This window comes from Bactrocera tryoni, chromosome 4, assembly GCF_016617805.1.
Source record: "Bactrocera tryoni isolate S06 chromosome 4, CSIRO_BtryS06_freeze2, whole genome shotgun sequence".
Lineage (NCBI taxonomy): Eukaryota > Metazoa > Arthropoda > Insecta > Diptera > Tephritidae > Bactrocera > Bactrocera tryoni.
In genome coordinates this window covers 58,724,203-58,742,753 of record NC_052502.1, presented here as the reverse complement: position 1 = coordinate 58,742,753, position 18,551 = coordinate 58,724,203, and the positions used below count along the sequence as shown (strand labels likewise).

Here is an 18,551-nt window from a genome sequence, read left to right as displayed (position 1 = left end):
TTCTAATGTCGATAGATTAGCCGAGCATTCGACTGTGATATTACGAGTTATATTGTATATGATTTTTATTTAACATTGGTATAATTGTAGTGAAGCCACTATCAATAAGTATATTAACCCTATCTTTCCAACCATTAATAGATGTAAGTATTACTATACGCGCTAAGAAGTATGAAATCTTAAGGTATACATATGTACATATTAGTATGTGAGAAATAGAACTGTATGGGTATACTAATACATGTGCATAAAATGTCTAATGTTTAATCATGAAGTATCGGGCTTTTGACAGCGATGGCTATAAAAGTTACCGACAAACATGTAGCAACTGCAGTTCATTCCCATATATTCGTGCAAAAGGTAGGGATTACGGTCTGATCCTTGTACTCGGGTACGCAATAAAGTTTAAAATTTACAAACGAAATGGCAGCGCGGCATTCTTTTGCGGCGTTGTCGCTGTTAATAGCAGTATTTGCGCATAACTGCTATGCTGAAGAATCGACAGTTTTAGCGGTTTCAGGATCACCATTTAAAAATGATCTCGCTTACATGTTTTATAAAGAAGGATCGCAAATTGGAGCTGAAACATTGAATGCTACACTCAGAGCGTACGATGACTCTAAATGTCTGAGGGATATTGATCGCATATCACAAGCACTTGATGAATATTACGAATGGGCTATTGAGTGTAAGTTCCTTCGATAATTTTTAAGTTTGCACAATATTAAGAGATAACATATGGATGTCGTTGAAGGTCGTAATCAATACAAATTTAGATGAATGAGATCAAAAAGATATGTTATGAGATTTACATCAATTTGTGATATTATTCGTTATAATATATAATTACATATATAATATTAACATTATTTTTGTTTTCTGGTTGTTTAATCAGACCATACCATAAAATAGTTCTTCAGTGATATGCATGCATCCATTTATACCCTGAACAGGGTGTATTAAATTTGCAACGCAGTTTATAACTCGGAGAATTATCAGCGTGACAAGCTGAGTCAATTTAGCCATATCAGTCCGTCTGTATATACACGAACTAGTTCTTTAGTTTTTTAGATACGGTTCTGAAATTTTGCACATGTCCTTTTTTCCTCAAGAAGTTGCTCATTTATCAGAATCATCGATATCGAACGACTATAGCATATAGCTGCAATGCAAATTGAACGATCAAACTCAATTACTTGTATGAAAAACTTTTTATATTTTACAAGCATAGATCATTTTACAAGTCAACTTACAATCTGCGAAAAAATCGTCAGATCGGACCACTACAATATCTGTATATCCGCAATACAAAAAAAAATATAAAAATAAAAGATCAAAATCAAATCCTTGGGTTCCCTTCTTTTTTTATTTAACAAAATATATTCACAAAATTAGGCACAAAATATTATCAATGACTACATCATATGGGAACAAATTCTTCAAATTGGCCTACGAAAGCATATAGCTGTCATACAAATCGAACAATTAAAATTAATCCTTTTATGGAAAACTATTTTATTAGACGAGATTTCATATGATATTGTACCAAGCAACGCTACAGTGTTCGATATACATAAGTATCATACGAACTGACCGATCAAATTCTTGAATAGAAATTCATTTTTTCATTCGTTCTCATTTATTTCTGCCATTTATTACTTTTATTTAGACATTTAAGTACAGCACTAACTTCCTTATAAGTTCAAATACCAATTTAATCCAATCAACTAAATATTCGTCACACTCATTTACAGTTATTGATTAATCTTTTAGTGATAATAATTTTTTTTCTATTATGTTGATATAACCAAAAACCTTACTTAATCGATAAATCATACGTAACGATTCATAAATCTCTAATTTTTAGGATTTATTATCCAAGTCAGTGATAAAGCTGATGGAGTAGTCTGCATAAGCATTTTGCTGGGAATACATGCCGTAAATCACAATACAACCATAAAACGCCATAAATAGTTAAAATACAATAATAAAAATGTTATTGGTCTAATCAAAAGTGTAAAAGTGTATATATCTTTAAATATACATACATACATATGTACATAAACAGCTGCCAAAAGATTTGAACTCTTTAACGGAAGCAATTACTACGACACCTATGTACAGACATACAAATGCGTGTGAGCTAGTAGCAAATGCAAAGTTCAATTGCAGATTATCGGTAGATAAGCGATTGTTCTTTATTATTTAATACAAGTTGAAATCGTATATACATATAAGTATAAAGTTATTAATATGAGCATTTGATATTTTTGCAACCCTTGTCCGGCATAAGTGGTGTATAAAAATATTTGTACATACATACTTACATATGCACATACGGAAATGCAAGTGGGATTGTACGATTATTTTTGTTTTTGTAACTTTAGAATTTTAACTATTTTCACTTTGTAAATAAAGATTAGGCCAATACTCAATCCTATCACTACTATATAATATAAATATATAAAGTTTTCGTATTTCTAATCAAACTTCAACTTATTTTTTTTTATTTATACTAATAAATAAATAAACAAATATATATCACTTTTGTTCGCCACTTTTTGCCATTTTTCCACTAGAGACATTATTATCAGTGTAAATCGAAATTTCGAAATATCCAGAATGGGAGCGAGCGAACCATTGTTGTGCTACACGAACTGATCCAGCATCGTCTCCGTAAACTTCACAAATTTAATTTGTGGCTTGCGTGGCATTATTCCCTTTTTTATACTTCTTCATTTTCACTTAATTAACCGAACTTAATTTTTTTTTGTTTAATGAAGCTTAAAATCTCACCTTTCCAACACTATATGGTATGACACAATGCGATTGGTGGCACTGGAGATATACGACTGCAACGACAATTATTGACAAAATACGAACAAACTTTTTCGACTACCCAATATTATTACTAACTTATTACCTAATGTAAAATTTAAATTTTTTTCCTAATTATTATCTTTAACATATTATTACCTTTAACAAAGCCGATGGTTATAAAACGATATTCAATAATTATGATCTTGGTGAACGCGAACAAAATAGAAATTAGTCATATTCTAAAAACAAGTCGCAAAAACTAAATAAATACTTTAATAAACATTATTTTTTATTTTCTTCATTACAGTTCCCGACACTTGGGGTCGACTACCTGTTGGCTTGATGTGGGGCCATGCATTAAGTTTCGGTGCCTATGAAGAATGTCTTGCTGCTTCTTGGCAATTCAGTGAAGATGATGTATTGCGCGGTCAGTACTGCCTAGCACGAGTACCAATCAAAAAATATATGGATGAGATTAAGCCACGTGAATCGACGGTTCAAGCAAGAATCAGTTACAAATACCAAAAACCCGAAGTATTCGAACTGGGTATTTGTATACCAAGTTCATGCTCAGCTGAACTGGGTAACCAAATATTGACTGGAGTAATGAATAAATACTACGATGCTGGAATTACTTCAACTATGATCGCCGAAAAATACTGTAAATATGAACAACCTGTGAAGCTACGTGGTATCGACATTTTTGCTATGTAAGCTAGGGAAATATTAAATCCCTATTATTTATATCCTCCTAATGTTTTGGTTCTATGATTATTTTTGTGTGAATATTTTATAGTGTCTTCTTCAGCTTCATTGTTTTCTGCATGTTAGCCAGCAGTGTTTACGATTACATTAAAACGAAAAATAATGGTGAGTTTTAATTGAAAACTGTTTTAGACTTCATACATTTATAAATTGTTTTAAATTTCAGAACCGAAAAAGCCACTTTTCATTGCTTTCTCTGTACTCACTAATGCTCCAAAGATTTTTACTGTCAAAAAGAGCAACAATCCTAATGTCATTCAATGCCTCAACGGTTTGCGTTGTTTCTCAATGATGTGGGTTGTATTTGGTCATGGTTACATGACTTTCTACGAGCTACCTCATATTAACAAAGATAAAGTCTATACCGTAAGTGACAACTCTTAGCGCTTTTATTTTATTAAAAAATTACCGATTATCATTTATAGTGGATCGAAACTCCATATTCCATGCTAGTCCAGAATGCTACACTCTGTGTGGATACATTCTTTTTCATGTCGGGTTTATTGATGTTGTGGGGCGCCTTCCGTGAAATGGAACGCACGTAAGTGTTCATATTGTATGTTATAAAGATTTCATTAATCAAACGAAGTTTATTTACTCTAAATTAGTAAAGGAAAACTGAACCTAGGTATGATGTATTTCCATCGTTATATACGTTTGACTCCAGTCGTAGCTGTTGTTATTCTCTACATTATGTCGCTTTACAAATACTCGGGTCATGGCCCTATGTGGATGAAGATCGGAACTCAAGATGAGCGTTGTTCGGACACATGGTGGGCAACTCTGTTGTATGTACAGAATTATGCCTTCCCTAAGAAGATTGTGAGTATAAATATGCCAATAATACGAAGAGAATATGAAATAATTATTATCTTTTCTCTTTTCAGTGCATCAGTCAGTCTTGGTACTTGGCTGTCGATACACAGCTCTACGTGCTTTCACCACTAATCCTTATTCCACTTTGGAAATGGGGCAAAAAGGCGCTCGCTCCAATCATTCTTTTAGGTGTTCTTTGTATGGCCGGCACTTTCGCTACCTTCATGGTTTGGAAATTCACTCTCTTCCGTGTGGATGATGATCATGTTGATGATCGCCAACGTTGGACTTATTATCCGACGCACACCCGTGTACCCACTTGGTTGATTGGTGTCATCTTTGGTTACTTCTTGTATACCAAGAATCGTGGCAGGCAAATTCCATTGGCTAAAAAATGGGTCATTACCGGTTGGGTGTTGGCATTTGGTGTTATGTTGACCGATATGTGGGGACCTTATTGGCGTATCCTACCCGAGAATCCCAGTGCACCAATTATTGAAGGTGCATTCTACGAACCATTAAGTCGTGCTTCTTGGGCCATCGCTATCGGCTGGATTGTGTGGGCCTGCTACAATGGTCATGGTGGAATCATCAATGATTTCCTTTCATGGGGCTTCTTCACTGGCTTCAGCCGTCTCACATACTGTATGTATGTAATCCACAGAATTGTCCAACTGGTGAATGGTGGCCGTATTCAAACCGATACCCACTTTGGCGATTACGAAATGGTATATACTAATTGATGTTTTGTACAAAACAAAAATTAAACTAAATGGTTCACTTGTTGTTTTATAGGTTCTTCGCTGGTGGCATGATTTCGGCATTTCTCTAACTCTTTCCATATTCGCCACATTGGCTTTCGAGGCACCTATTTTGGGAATTGAGAAGGCAATTTTTGGACATGGTGAAAGTAAACCAGCACCTAAAAAAATAGAACCAACATCTGCTCCTACTACCGCTGAGAAGACTGACACTGAAGTGACAGTAGAAGTGGCCAAAGCTTAAGAACGACCAGCATATTATGGTCTCTACTCGAGTATTCTGATAAGTTCAGGATAGATATTAGCCAAAGAACCATTAAAATTAAATTCATTTAACGAAAACAAGAAATCGTATTATATACGTTTTATAATGTTAAAGAAAACTAAATAAATTGTATATACTTAACAATATTATTATGGAATCAAGTTGATTTTTGTTTATTATTGAGATATGCAACGGCGCTGACCTACAAGGTACATTTGTCACTCAAACCTGTTTTTTCAGTCACAAGTTTTAGTTAATTAATTTTAAATATTGCATATTTGAGAATTCTATCCGTATGTTTGGGTTTTGTCGTGCATATTGTGAAATATATTTGATGGATCGCAACTAAATTTTATGATCCACATCGACCATAGTCGCAAAAAACCGAATGCATTCGCACACCTCAACAGTTTCTTCGAAAGATGAAGCACAAGCCAGTTGTTTATTTCTTAAAATAAAATAATGAAATCGTTGCAAGTTAACCCAAATACTGCTTGTTGTTACCTTTTTTGAACATGACAATGAACCAAATTCAAACTCCAAAGACAAAGTGTGGTATAAGTGCGAGTCGTTATATGTTATCTGTCATTAATATTAATTAATTAATTTAAAACCAATTTTTGGATCGTCCTCTTAAGTGTACTTAAAATTGTATAATTTGATAATAATGAGTCTGGTAAAGTTTGCTTTACATTACATTGTATCTATTCATCAGAAGTCATACAATAAATAACATAATTTCTTCCCGTCGACTTATACGAAGTGCAATAGTCATATCGTTAAATAAATAAATATAAATATTTACAAGCGCACACACGCACCAATATGCGATTTATTTCTGAGGTACTAACTATCACTAGCTGGCCAAGTTTCTGCCGGTAAAGCGTTTTTATCCCAAAAAAACTGGCAGAAGAGAGCACAAGTTGAGAGCATAAGACGCTGAGAGAGCTGCTAGTGAAATTGATGTTAGCAGAAAATAGTTACTGCTAATTGAAAAACTGCTATTAAACACATGTATTAACTAGTGTCACACTTTATCACACTTTATCTATTTCTGGGAACACGCAGTTATATATAACTGAGTGTAACAGAAACCATATTTCAAAAAATTCACTATATGGAGACAAAGTTTTTCTTTTTGAATTTCCAGTTGTAAAATTTGTTCATTTGGGAGGATGGAGTCGTGTGTAGAAGTTCAGGCAAGTGAGGAAAGTTCTCTGATCGCCATTCACTTGGGAGTGGCCAGAAACGATTCTTTTACACATGGCTCAAGCAGCTCACAACTTCCGGTCTTTGACCAAGTATCCTCTGGGTAGCTGACATCACCGCCGTCCAAGAAATGCGATGGACGGGACAAGGACAGAGACGAGTAGATCCTTGTGACATTTACTACAGTGGCCATATAAAGGAGCGCAAGTTTGGTGTTGGATTCGTGGTGGGAGAGAGACTCCGTCGCCGAGTAGTATCATTCACTGCGGTGAATGAACGTCTAGCCACAATCCGCATCAAAGCGAGGTTCTTCAACATATCGCTGATTTGCGCCCACGCCCCGACGGAAGAGAAGGACGATGTGACCAAAGATGCCTTCTATGTGCGCTTGGAACGCGCTTATGAGAGATGCCCCCGCCACGATTTCAAAATCGTGCTTGGCGAATTTAACGCCAGGGTGGGCAAAGAAGGTATCTTTGGCACTACGGTCGGTAAATTAAATTCAGCCTCCACGACGAAACATCCTCAAATGGGTTAAGGCTGATTGACTTCGCCGGGGCCCGAAATATGGTTATCTGTAGTACTAGATTCCAGCACAAGAAGATATATCAAGCTACCTGGCTGTCGCCGGATCGAAAAGCCACCAACCAGATCGATCATGTTGTGCTAGACGGAAGACCAGTGTTCTAGACGTGCGTACGCTCCGAGGCCCTAACATCGACTCGGACCACTATCTTATTGCAGCCAAGATTCGCACCCGCCTCTGTGCAGCAAAAAAACGCACGTCAACAAACACAAGGAAGGTTCGACGTCGAGAAGCTGCAATCACAATAAACAGCAGAACGATTTGCTACTCGGCTTGCACTCCTGCTCTCTGAGAGCACTCGTCAACAACTCGGTATAAGGGAACTGTGGGACGGCATTTCAAACTCCTTACGTACAGCTGCAACCGAAACCATTGGTTTTCGGAAAGTGCAAAAGAACAACTGGTACGACGAGGAGTGCCGTGTCGCAGCGGAGAGAAAACAGACTGCCTACCTCGCAACGTTGCGATCGACCACTACACGTGCGGGATGGGATAGATACCGAGAGTTGAAGAGGGAAGCGAGACGCATTTGCAGACAGAAAAAGAAAGAGGCCGAAATGCGTGAGTACGAAGAGCTTGATAAGCTGGCCGACAGGAGTAATGCTCGAAAATTTTACGAAAAAATAAGCGGCTTACAGAAGGTTTCAAAACCGGAGCATACTCTTGTAGAACCCCCAAAGGTGATCTAGTCACCGATGCCCAGAGCATACTTAAATTATGAAAGGAACACTTCTCCAGCCTTCTGAATGGCAGTGAAAGTACAACACCAGGAGAAGGCGAACCCGATTCCCCAATCGATGACGATGGAGCAGACGTTCCATTGCCCGACTATGAAGAAGTTCGAATAGCAATTGCTCGCCTGAAAAAAAAGCGGCAGGGGTCGACGGATTGCCGGCCGAGCTATTCAAACACGGCGGTGAAGAGCTGATAAGGAGCATGCATCAGCTTCTTTGTAAAATATGGTCGGACGAAAGCATGCCCAACGATTGGAATTTAAGTGTGTGCTATGCCCAATCCATATAAAGGAGACCCCACAATCTGCGCCAACTACCGTGGGATTAGCCTCCTCAACATCGCATATAAGGTTCTATCGAGCGTATTGTGTGAAAGATTAAAGCCCACCGTCAACAAACTGATTGGACCTTATCAGTGTGGCTTTAGACCTGGAAAATCAACAACCGACCAGATATCCACCATGCGCCAAATCTTGGAAAAGACCCGTGAAAGGAGGATCGACACACACCATCTCTTCGTCGATTTCAAAGCTGCTTTCGACAGCACGAAAAGGCGCTGGCTTTATGCCGCGATGTCTGAATTTGGTATCTCCGCAAAACTAATACGGCTGTGTAAACTGACGTTGAGCAACACGAAAAGCTCCGTCAGGATCGGGAAGGACCTCTCCAAGCCGTTCGATACCAAACGAGGTTTCAGACAAGGCGACTCCCTATCGTGCGACTTCTTCAACCTGCTTCTGGAGAAAATAGTTCGAGCCGCAGAACTAAATAGAGAAGGTACCATCTTCTATAAGAGTGTACAGCTGCTGGCGTATGTCGATGATATTGATATCATCGGCCTCAACACCCGCGCCGTTAGTTCTGCTTCCTCCAGGCTGGACAAGGAAGCACAGAAAATGGGTCTGGCAGTAAACGAGGGCACGAAATATCTCCTGTCATCAAACAAACAGTCGTCGCACTCGTGACTTGGCTTTCACGTCACTGTTGACAGTCATAACTTTGAAGTTGTAGATAATTTCGTGTATTCAGGAACCAGTATTAACACCACCAACAATGTCAGCCTGGAAATCCAACGCAGGATTGCTCTTGCCAACAGGTGCTACTTCGGACTGAGTAGGCAATTGAAAAGTAAAGTCCTCTCTCGACGAACAAAAGCCAAACTCTATAAGTCGCTCATAATTCCCGTCCTGCTATATGGTGCAGAGGCTTGGACGATGACAGCAACTGATGAGTCGACGTTACGAGTTTTCGAGAGAAAAGTTCTGCGAAAGATTTATGGTCCTTTGCGCATTGGCCATGGCGAATATCGCATTCGATGGAACGATGAGCTTTACGAGATATACAACGACATTGACATAGTTCAGCGAATTAAAAGACAGCGGCTACGCTGGCTAGGTCATGTTGTCCGAATGGACGAAAACACTCCAGCTCTGAAAGTATTCGACGCAGTACCCGCCGGGGGAAGCAGAGGAAGAGGAAGACCTCCACTCCACGCCAATTAAGAAGAACAACAAAATTTGTTCATTATATAGAAAACTTCAGTTTCATTCATAGAAACATCATTATAAAGAGATAAAAATACACCGAAAGTAGATTGTAAAAGCTATGTTTTCGAAATGAATCAATATTACTTTATTATATGGAAGTTCACTTTCAGCAAGTTCGACTGTAATATACTCTATGAGAATATTTTGCGAGAGTACATATTTGAATGTATGTATAACTCTTGTATGTTAAAGTGACTGCAAACCCAAAAGCTGTAGTCTATGGAGGAAACAGCAGTCTTTTCGGGGCAGTCTGACTGAAATGTTCGTATCTTTTTAAAGAAAAATACTTTTCTTTTGTAGAATTTTTTTTAGAATTCAAGTATATAATTCAACATAGGTGCCTTGGAGGGTGGTACATAGACCAATTATAGCGATCTTCCAACTTTAAGAAAAAAAGTGGCACAAGTGGCAATTCAAACTCCTTTGACCCCAACTCGTTGAGACACCTTGATAGATGTGTTAATCGAAAGCTTTGAAAAAAAATGTTAGAATAAAGTTTTTCTGATATTTCAGGCAAAAAATTTACAGTTTATTCGTTCTTAAAATCGGCAAAAAGTATCGTATTCTGTATTCATTAGATTACATAAACTACAGTGAATACTCTATGCAACTTAGATACTTTTATTTATAATAAAGTGTGATTCGAGGTTCAATACTTAATGAAAAAGCACAGAAACTTTAAATTTAATAGTGAATGTTTATTATCTTCCGGAAGAATATTCTTTGAAGATTATCTCTTTCAAATGTTGTCCGCGGCTACATCTCAGACGGTCCATCCGTTGAGGCCAATTTTCGATAACTCGTTTGAGCATTCCGACTGATAACTGGCGAATAACACGTATGAAGTTCTGCCCCAAGGCCTGCATCGTAGCGGGATTGTCCGCTTAGACTTTAGACTTTACACTAACTGTGTGATATCAAAAGCTTGGTGGCCAATCGACCGACCAAAAACGTGAAATTATCTGCTGACAGAAGTGTTCTCTCAGTAAATTCATTGATTAGTGCGTTGTATAGGAAGTGGCGCCGTCTTGTTGAAACCAAATGTCGCCGAAATTGCGAGCTTGAATTTCAGACATCAAATAATCGGTTATCGGTGTGATAACGGTGACCATTGACAGTTATCACCGGGATCATTTTTGTAGAAATATGGACCGATGATTCTACCGGCCTACAAACCCCACGAAATAGCTGCTCTTGAAACTCTTCAGACTGCTCTTCGCCCCAAATGCGCAGTTTTGCTTGTTTATATGCCCAATGAGCCAGAAATGGGCATCAGTTAAAGAAAATTTGGCTCGAAAACATTGGATCTTCTTAGGATTTAGAGACAACAACAAAATGTGAAAATGTGTAAAAATATATTAACTTATTCTTTTTGGGTATTCGAAAATGTGAATATTTCGCAAATGTGAACTGCCTTGATTTAAATTAGTTGAAATTTTTCGAGCGTGCGCTGTATACACAATATAGGAAAGTTTATGTACCAACTATCCTTTAAAGTGACATCTTGACGGATAACATTCGATATTGATTTGTCATACTATTTCCACTGTTGTTTTAATACCCCACTCGCTTCATTGTAAGCTAAATAGACTTGACTTTCGAACTTTCGTTTTAAATGTCTTGGAATCTGAATCTTCTCGCCAGTAAACCATAAATATGTTACATATCGTCAAAATAAATAATTGAAACTATGATACACATTATCATCGCTTTAAATCAGTTGTTTATCATTTTGTTAATATCATGTTTTATTATTTATATCCGTTTCTTTCAGGTGGAATAGCATTATTATCATTTTTTTTTTGTATCCTTATGTATGTAAATTTTATCATTAAAGGCATTTGTCGTTACAGTAAGAAAAAAACAGTATATGAAGACTTCATACAAATAAATAATTTTATTTCATAAACAATTAGCGATAAAATCCATAAACTTTAAAAAACACATCTTAGAAATTTTTTTCAAGTGATTGATTCCATGAGTTTACTACTTGCAATGAATAAACTATATGCGAGGATCAAAAATGAGTCTTTACTTTTTAATTTGTTTGAAATCAGAATTATTGATTATTGAATACTCTACTATACTTTATAGTTACAGAAATTGTACTTATAAAATAACAATATAGTCAGTACATACAACATATGTATACATGTATTGATTATAGAATTAACAGTTATAGTATTTTACAAATTGGGACATCTATCTCCAATATTATTCACATAAATTCTGTTGAGATATAGTGGTTGCAGTGGGCAATGTGGATTGTTTCGCAGTCTTTGGCTTATTCCGTGGTAGTAAATAACTTTCTATATCGGCCACCGGGGCCTCAACAGCCAAATAAACGCAAACAGATACTAGTAGTGTTACACCAAAATTACTCCAAAAGCTCAAAGTCTGAAATTTTTAAGAAAAAAATATATCATATCTGGAATGTATACATTCGTCTCTTAACCTACCACATCATAATCAGAAAAGTAGGTATTGGTTTTAATGCGTGACGCATTGATAGTAATCACAATCAAATGCCAAATGTACATACTATACGAAAGCTTCGAAATAGGTTGCCACAAAGTCCAGGAAAGAAAACTATTTATCGGACCACCATAGCCATTTATACATCCATATACTACCCAGCATAACGCTAAAGGCCACGCTACGCGCCCACCAGCAAAATAAAAAGCACTTTCCAGTACACTGGGATCGTTTCGGGTGGGCAGTGTATTTGGATACCAAGCAAATACCAATGTGAAGAGCGTGCAGAGCGATATAACCCAACCAATGCCGACCCACCACTAAAAACATTTTTATTAAAATTAACTTGGTGTATAGTAAATATGGGTTGAATTATCTTTACTTTTGATATTTTACCAATGCGTCCATTATTGTAATGTAAATAGCAGCCAAATAATAGACCGATCAACCAAGCTGAGCATCTGGTGTGTGTTGAGTAGTATATTTTTGGCATTGCCTCGCTTGCGGTGCCATAGTTGCTGCAATTGAATAATTGATAAATAAAATTCTCATTACGTTAAATAAGATGTACCGTGCAATGTCGTAAATTGTGTATTTATTTATCACAATAACCGTAAATAAACAAGCAACGAGCAATAAACCAACAATTATTGTTATCCATATACCCAATTTCCTCCATTTCCAGATGATAATTAAAAATATAGGCGATAAAAAAAATAATTGAGTATCCACAGCCAAATACCAGCTATGACCAAGGCACTGAAAGTTCAATTCATTAATCGAAGCAATAAAATTATATATTTATATATATACATAGTTAAACAAAATCAATATAATATGTGTATGCATCAGTTAAGAGCCTATTATACCAGAAGACATAGTGGGGCGTATGAGTGATTTCAGGTGTTTAATAATCTGTGAAAGAATGATATCTCTGTATGTACCATAAATATGTAAACACTATCAAATGAAATTATGGAATTTATGTCTATGGCTGAATTTGTATGGAAAGTGGCTTACGCCTACGAAAATGTTAATGGCTTGAGAGCATATACTATTATCAACACACTACATTTCTCCATAACTTCATTTGAGCTGATTGTATATCAAACATTAATTAAGAAAAAAAGTGATTCTGTAATTTTCTTCGTTTTACAATTCTATTGTTTTCAAATATTGACGACTCACCATTTTGCCAGTCGCTACATAATTTTGCACATACAATAACGTGGCCCACCAAGTATTGTCACATATTTTATTTGCAACAGTAAGGCTCTTCCAAATGGGTCCATTGTCCATATAATTAAATAAAGACATATAAAATAAAACGGCTACAGCAAGAATCGGAGTAAGGCGCAGATAACGGTGAATATACATCATTGGTACGTTGAGTTTTCCATGATTTCTAAAAGTGATATGTTAATGATTTATATAACAGTGAAATATTTCTCACATACTTTTCCATTTCTCTGAAGGAGCCCATAATTAGTAGTAGTCCACTAAGAAAGAAAAATGAGTCCACAGCAATTGAGCCGCTCTGTTCAATCATCGAAAACGGCGTTTGTTCCCACTATATAAGAAATGTATAAATTATAAATAGAAGAGATATCATTATTTATTAGTAGCATTTAAACTTTTAATTGACTCACACTTTGTATATCGACTGAATTAATATTTGGCGACAATATGCGATACAGGTAACAATGCAAGAATATAATCCAAAACAGTGAAAGACATCGTATGCCATGAAGACAGGGTATGTGTCCATGCTGAATTTTTAATAATTGTTGCAGATTTTTAGGGATGGAAAAAGAAACTAATAGCTTGCTGGGTTGTTCTGTAATCATATACATAGCTACATATAGTTTTATTCACATAAACAATTGCACGTGTTCTTAATCATAAGCTTACTTCCTTTGTAACTATAAAGGTAGTCAAAGATAGTACTCAGCGCCATCAGAAGTGCCAAGGTAATGAAAAGTGTACTAAAATTAACAAATCAAAATTAGTTATTGTTACTTTTTAAAATAAAAGTATAATTATTATTGAAAAAAAACTAGAAAAAAGTAAACTTCGGCTGCCTAAGCTTTAATAAACTTCACAGCTGCATTTCATATATGTACATACATATGTAGTAACTACTTACATAACTAAATCTGAACAAGTAACCGGCTAACGGTTTCCATATAACGGAAAACGTTTTGATCGTTCTTTCTAGCCACATTGTTTAATTTTTCTAAACAACCTTCAAGTCGAAATAGTGATCTTAATAAAGAAAAAAGAATATTTATCTTGATTTTTTTTCAATTAGTAATCAGCACAATAAGTTGGCATGGTAGAATCATGTGATCCTTTGGTCCTTCTCCAGGTAGTCGCTGTAGATTATACTATATGGATACCGGTCTATTACATATATGGTCGATGGGACAATGTTTGCCTTCTTCGTAGCAGGTGCGCTAAGTTTACTGTTTAGACTGTACTTTGGTCTCTGATGTGTTCGAGTGAATCCATGTTTCTTTGAAGGTTACAAAATTGTCCATAGTTTTCAACCGCAGCACCCATCGAGCTTGAGCTTTCTCATGCCCAATATTTCAGAGAGAATCTACAGAACCTACACTTTCTTTTGAGATACCTACTGTCTCAGATATCTCGCCAACCTTGAATAAGTAGTTGCCAATAAGTAATTGTGGACTTTTTGTACGTTCTCCTTCAGTGATAGTCCCTTTCGAGCCATTAAAAGCTGACGTGTAATCACTTGGAAACTCGTTAATGACGTAGCCAGCGCTCTTTGCTTTCATTTCTCAACGTGGCTTCCAAATAAATGAATTAAATCACCAATAGAAATGGCTTTATTCCTCTATAAATTTTTCCATAATCCGTGACCAAGTCCCCGTTTACACGAGGTCAAATTACGAATCCGATTCGGGTGAAGAGTAACCATCCGAATATTATTGCGGTGCCACCATTGAACGGATAGACTAATCGGACCACCCTTCTACATTTTAGGGTACTTATATATTCATATACATACATTGGTTTCTCAAACAGCTTGTTCGTATTATTAAATGTAAATACATTTCGTCACTAATATTTTTACTTTTGCCTTTCAAAAAAATAGTCTCAAATAGAATCATAATTTTGGATTTTTTCCTACGGACACTTTTATTCATAACATTTATCAAATATAGTAACGGAATATACCTTATAATTTATCCATAAAATTGCAATAATATGGTTTCTCTTTTACTGCCGCCAAATGCGATTAGATGTGGGAACTCTTGAACGCTCTATGTATTAGTTTTTTAATTGTTTTTAATTTTAAACGGTGCAACACTTCAGAAAGAAACAGTATTTTAAACAAAATCTCTAATAATGTGTACTCGTGTGTATTATGTGTACATATGTAGTAATTGTAAAACAAATCAACATGTACTTACATTGCAACCCAATCGAGAGGCTCAAGTTCAACATGTTCGCGCGTTGAACAGGTGGATGTGATCACCAAGTTGGTTGTTGTATTAAAACTTAATTTATATGAATCTGCTAAAAACTCTTTCAAAAGCTTATCAAAGTCATCTGTACTACATTTGTTTGGGAAACATATGCCTAATTGTATTTCAGCATTAAAACCAAATGCCGTTGATTCGAAGGGAACATTGGACTGACAATATTTACCAAGCAACGGTGAGCTTATGTCAAGGCATTCATCGAAATTTCCCATCTCCATACGATGACCATATAGTATACCAGAAGGAAATTTTCCCCAGGCATCAAGCACTATAAAATATTAGTGTAGAACATATAATAAGTAATTTTCGATCAATATATAGTATAGGTACATACTTTTCTGTGCCCAAGTTTCATTGTTTTTCAGCGCGTCTCCCACAATTTTTAGATCTGTTGAACACTCTAAACTCACATTATTAGATTTTCTAAATACACGAAGTGCATAATTGACGCTTTGCAACTTTTCACTTCCGCTAACAGACACCTCTGTGGTAATAATAATCGCAATTATGAAGTACGTTAGTATCATACACCGCCAAGACGCCACTGTCATTGTAGCTCTGTTTTGCTTATTACTCCGTGCAATGCCACTAGGAATTCCGAATTTTCACTGATATAACTAGGCTAATAACGCGAGGTGAAATGGTTGGCGGTTGATTTATAACTTGTCTACTTATTATTTATAGGCAGCTGTCTACGCAATACCTGTCGATTTGAGTTATTTAAGTAAGACAACAACTTAAACTTGCACTTCAATCTTTTGAGTGCTCATATGTAGATAAGTTATAAAATATAGTATGAGCAAATTAACAGCTTACAGTGTATTGCAATTGAACTATAAGTTATAACAAATAAATATTTGATAATCACCTTAGGAGAACGCATTCTTCTTTAATACAAATCATCAAATGTTAACTGGACTCGAACAGTAAGCATAAACCGGATCGGTACTCCCTCTCAACCGTATATTACTAATATTCCAGCGATAGTATCGATAGAGTAGAAAAAGAGAATTCTAAACTCGTCGAGCTCCCATTATTTTGATTGAAGTGGATATCTTATAAAGATCTCTAGGTAACTCCTTGTTGTTTCCGAAATTCAAATTCACACCTCGGTGAAAGACCAGAACTACATACACAGTTATAGTACATAAACCCGAAATGGATTCGTTTCAATAAATAACTTCTCTGTTCGTTTTCACACATGTATGAGAGACAGAAGAGGCTCTTACCTCAATAACTCAATTTGTTTTACCTTACAAATAATTCTTAAAAAATTCTTATGTAATTCAAATATGAATATTTTTGAAATTTATTTAATGTAAATGATACACTGTATTAGTAAAGTTCCTATACGAAGGAAATCAGGTGTTTGCTTAGAATTGAGTGATGCCTTATTCACATTACTGAGTGGCTAATATTTGAGAACTGCCCGAATATGTTTATGTATGTATATACAAAATATTCAAATTCATATCTATAGTTTCAATGGACTATCAATATATAGAGAATAGTACTGTTTTTCTTGATATTGATTAGATTTTTGAAAATGCAGACACTACAAATACAGTTGTCTCTATGTATATATGTATGTATAATTTATATAAACCTAAAAGTTTGCGTCAACGCGATTAATTCCACTTGATAGTGCATTGACCTACTATATAAAAAGTTAAGTACAGTTTTGTCATTAAATGCTCATATCATTCCCAGCTGGAAATATTTAACGTTCCAAATTTTTATGGTCACTGAATTTGCACTCGAAATTTTTCATCCCGAAAATTATATGACAAGAAATATGTGTAATTGTAATTTTTACCAAGAAATGTGCCGTTATGAGGTCTGAATTTTTTATATTTAGCGTGTTTAGGCGGAAAAAATGTCAATCCACTTACTCCCACTAGTGCTGACATACCTCTGTGCGCAAAAAATTGTAAGACTTTCTAATTTAATTTTCGCGCCTTTAAGATATATCACCTATAACAATACATTTTAGACCCAGAACACATACAAAATAATCGGTTACACCCAAACATAGTTTTTTCTTACTAGTTTTCATTTTCTTTTAATATTTCTAAGAAATAAGCTACACTAATATTGAAGTCGTCGATATTCCAGTCAACCGCACTAGCACAGTGTTGAAAACCAACCAAATACCAACAAAGGATTGAAGACTAACAATACATAAGCCGATTTTTTTGTGTTGATTAAGTTACTGAAAATACCGAATTTCAAAACAAAACCTGTAAAAGGGGATTAAAAATTTACCAACACATGAAAATATCACCCAGCGTTTGAGCTTTGCAGCAGAAAGCATACTAGTAATCCCTAATTTAAAAAAATGGATATTACCTTATAGTTATGATAATATTTATCTGTACGAAAATGATTTTTAATTAAAATTAACAAATTTATTTTTTCATTTCAATATTTTTTATTCAATTTCTCTTTATATATATATACGCATTTTAAATTTGTATATAATTTTTATAATTATTATTTACTGTATGTATGTATATAATTATAATTATATAAACCGTTATCGTTAATTTTTACTATACAAATAATGCTGTTTACCTTATGCAATACACATGCGCGCAATTTTTTTTTTTATTTTCATCCACATTAGGTGTAATATGTATGTTTTTGTGTTTATATTAGATTCAGTTTAATTTTACCATTTCGTCAATTTAATGCTTATGATACTTTTCTCTTTATTGTTAATACATTTAAGCTAGGACTTAATGATTACACTTATTTTAAGTTCTCTACACTGATTGACAAATAAAACTTAGAATATTGTCGAATCAAGTGTAATTATAGATCATTTATAATTAAGATTTTATTTTTGGGATCTGATACAAATTTCTAAATTTGTATACTTTAATTTCAAAGAGTACTATACACACATTCATAATATTTTCGTAGTAAATGAAATGCATAAAATATAATTAGATGATGATTTAGATATTATTTCTTAGTTTTTATTTGTTTTATAGATTTTACAATCGAATTTAAGATTTATTACTTAGCTGCTGCACAACTGCTGCTTAACCTCGCACAATTT

General features: G+C 35.2%; 2 protein-coding genes across 3 annotated transcripts; one reads left to right on the top strand and one right to left on the bottom strand.

The window, feature by feature from the left end:
- Window positions 1-346: 346 nt before the first annotated feature.
- LOC120775858 (nose resistant to fluoxetine protein 6) lies at window positions 347-5,588 on the top strand. Its single transcript, XM_040106228.1, has 8 exons — window positions 347-688; window positions 3,128-3,530; window positions 3,617-3,690; window positions 3,752-3,951; window positions 4,011-4,126; window positions 4,194-4,407; window positions 4,473-5,129; window positions 5,197-5,588. Exons 1-8 carry the CDS (start codon window positions 424-426, stop codon window positions 5,404-5,406), a joined length of 2,139 nt encoding a protein of 712 aa, XP_039962162.1. The 5' UTR covers window positions 347-423; the 3' UTR covers window positions 5,407-5,588.
- Window positions 5,589-11,461: 5,873 nt separating this feature from the next.
- Window positions 11,462-16,121, bottom strand: LOC120774481 (nose resistant to fluoxetine protein 6-like). 2 transcript variants are annotated; one of them, XM_040104141.1, is made up of 10 exons: window positions 15,822-16,121; window positions 15,416-15,755; window positions 13,890-13,963; window positions 13,628-13,815; window positions 13,436-13,548; window positions 13,167-13,383; window positions 12,550-12,737; window positions 12,361-12,496; window positions 11,963-12,298; window positions 11,462-11,900 (listed from the first exon to the last, which is right to left on the bottom strand). In XM_040104141.1, the coding sequence occupies exons 1-10, from the start codon at window positions 16,036-16,038 to the stop codon at window positions 11,718-11,720; spliced, it is 1,992 nt and encodes a 663-aa protein (XP_039960075.1). In that variant the 5' UTR covers window positions 16,039-16,121; the 3' UTR covers window positions 11,462-11,717. The 2 variants fall into 2 exon arrangements, with proteins under 2 accessions (XP_039960075.1, XP_039960076.1); XM_040104142.1 differs by lacking the exon at window positions 11,462-11,900 and having other exon boundaries at window positions 12,014-12,298; window positions 12,375-12,496.
- Window positions 16,122-18,551: the final 2,430 nt, after the last annotated feature.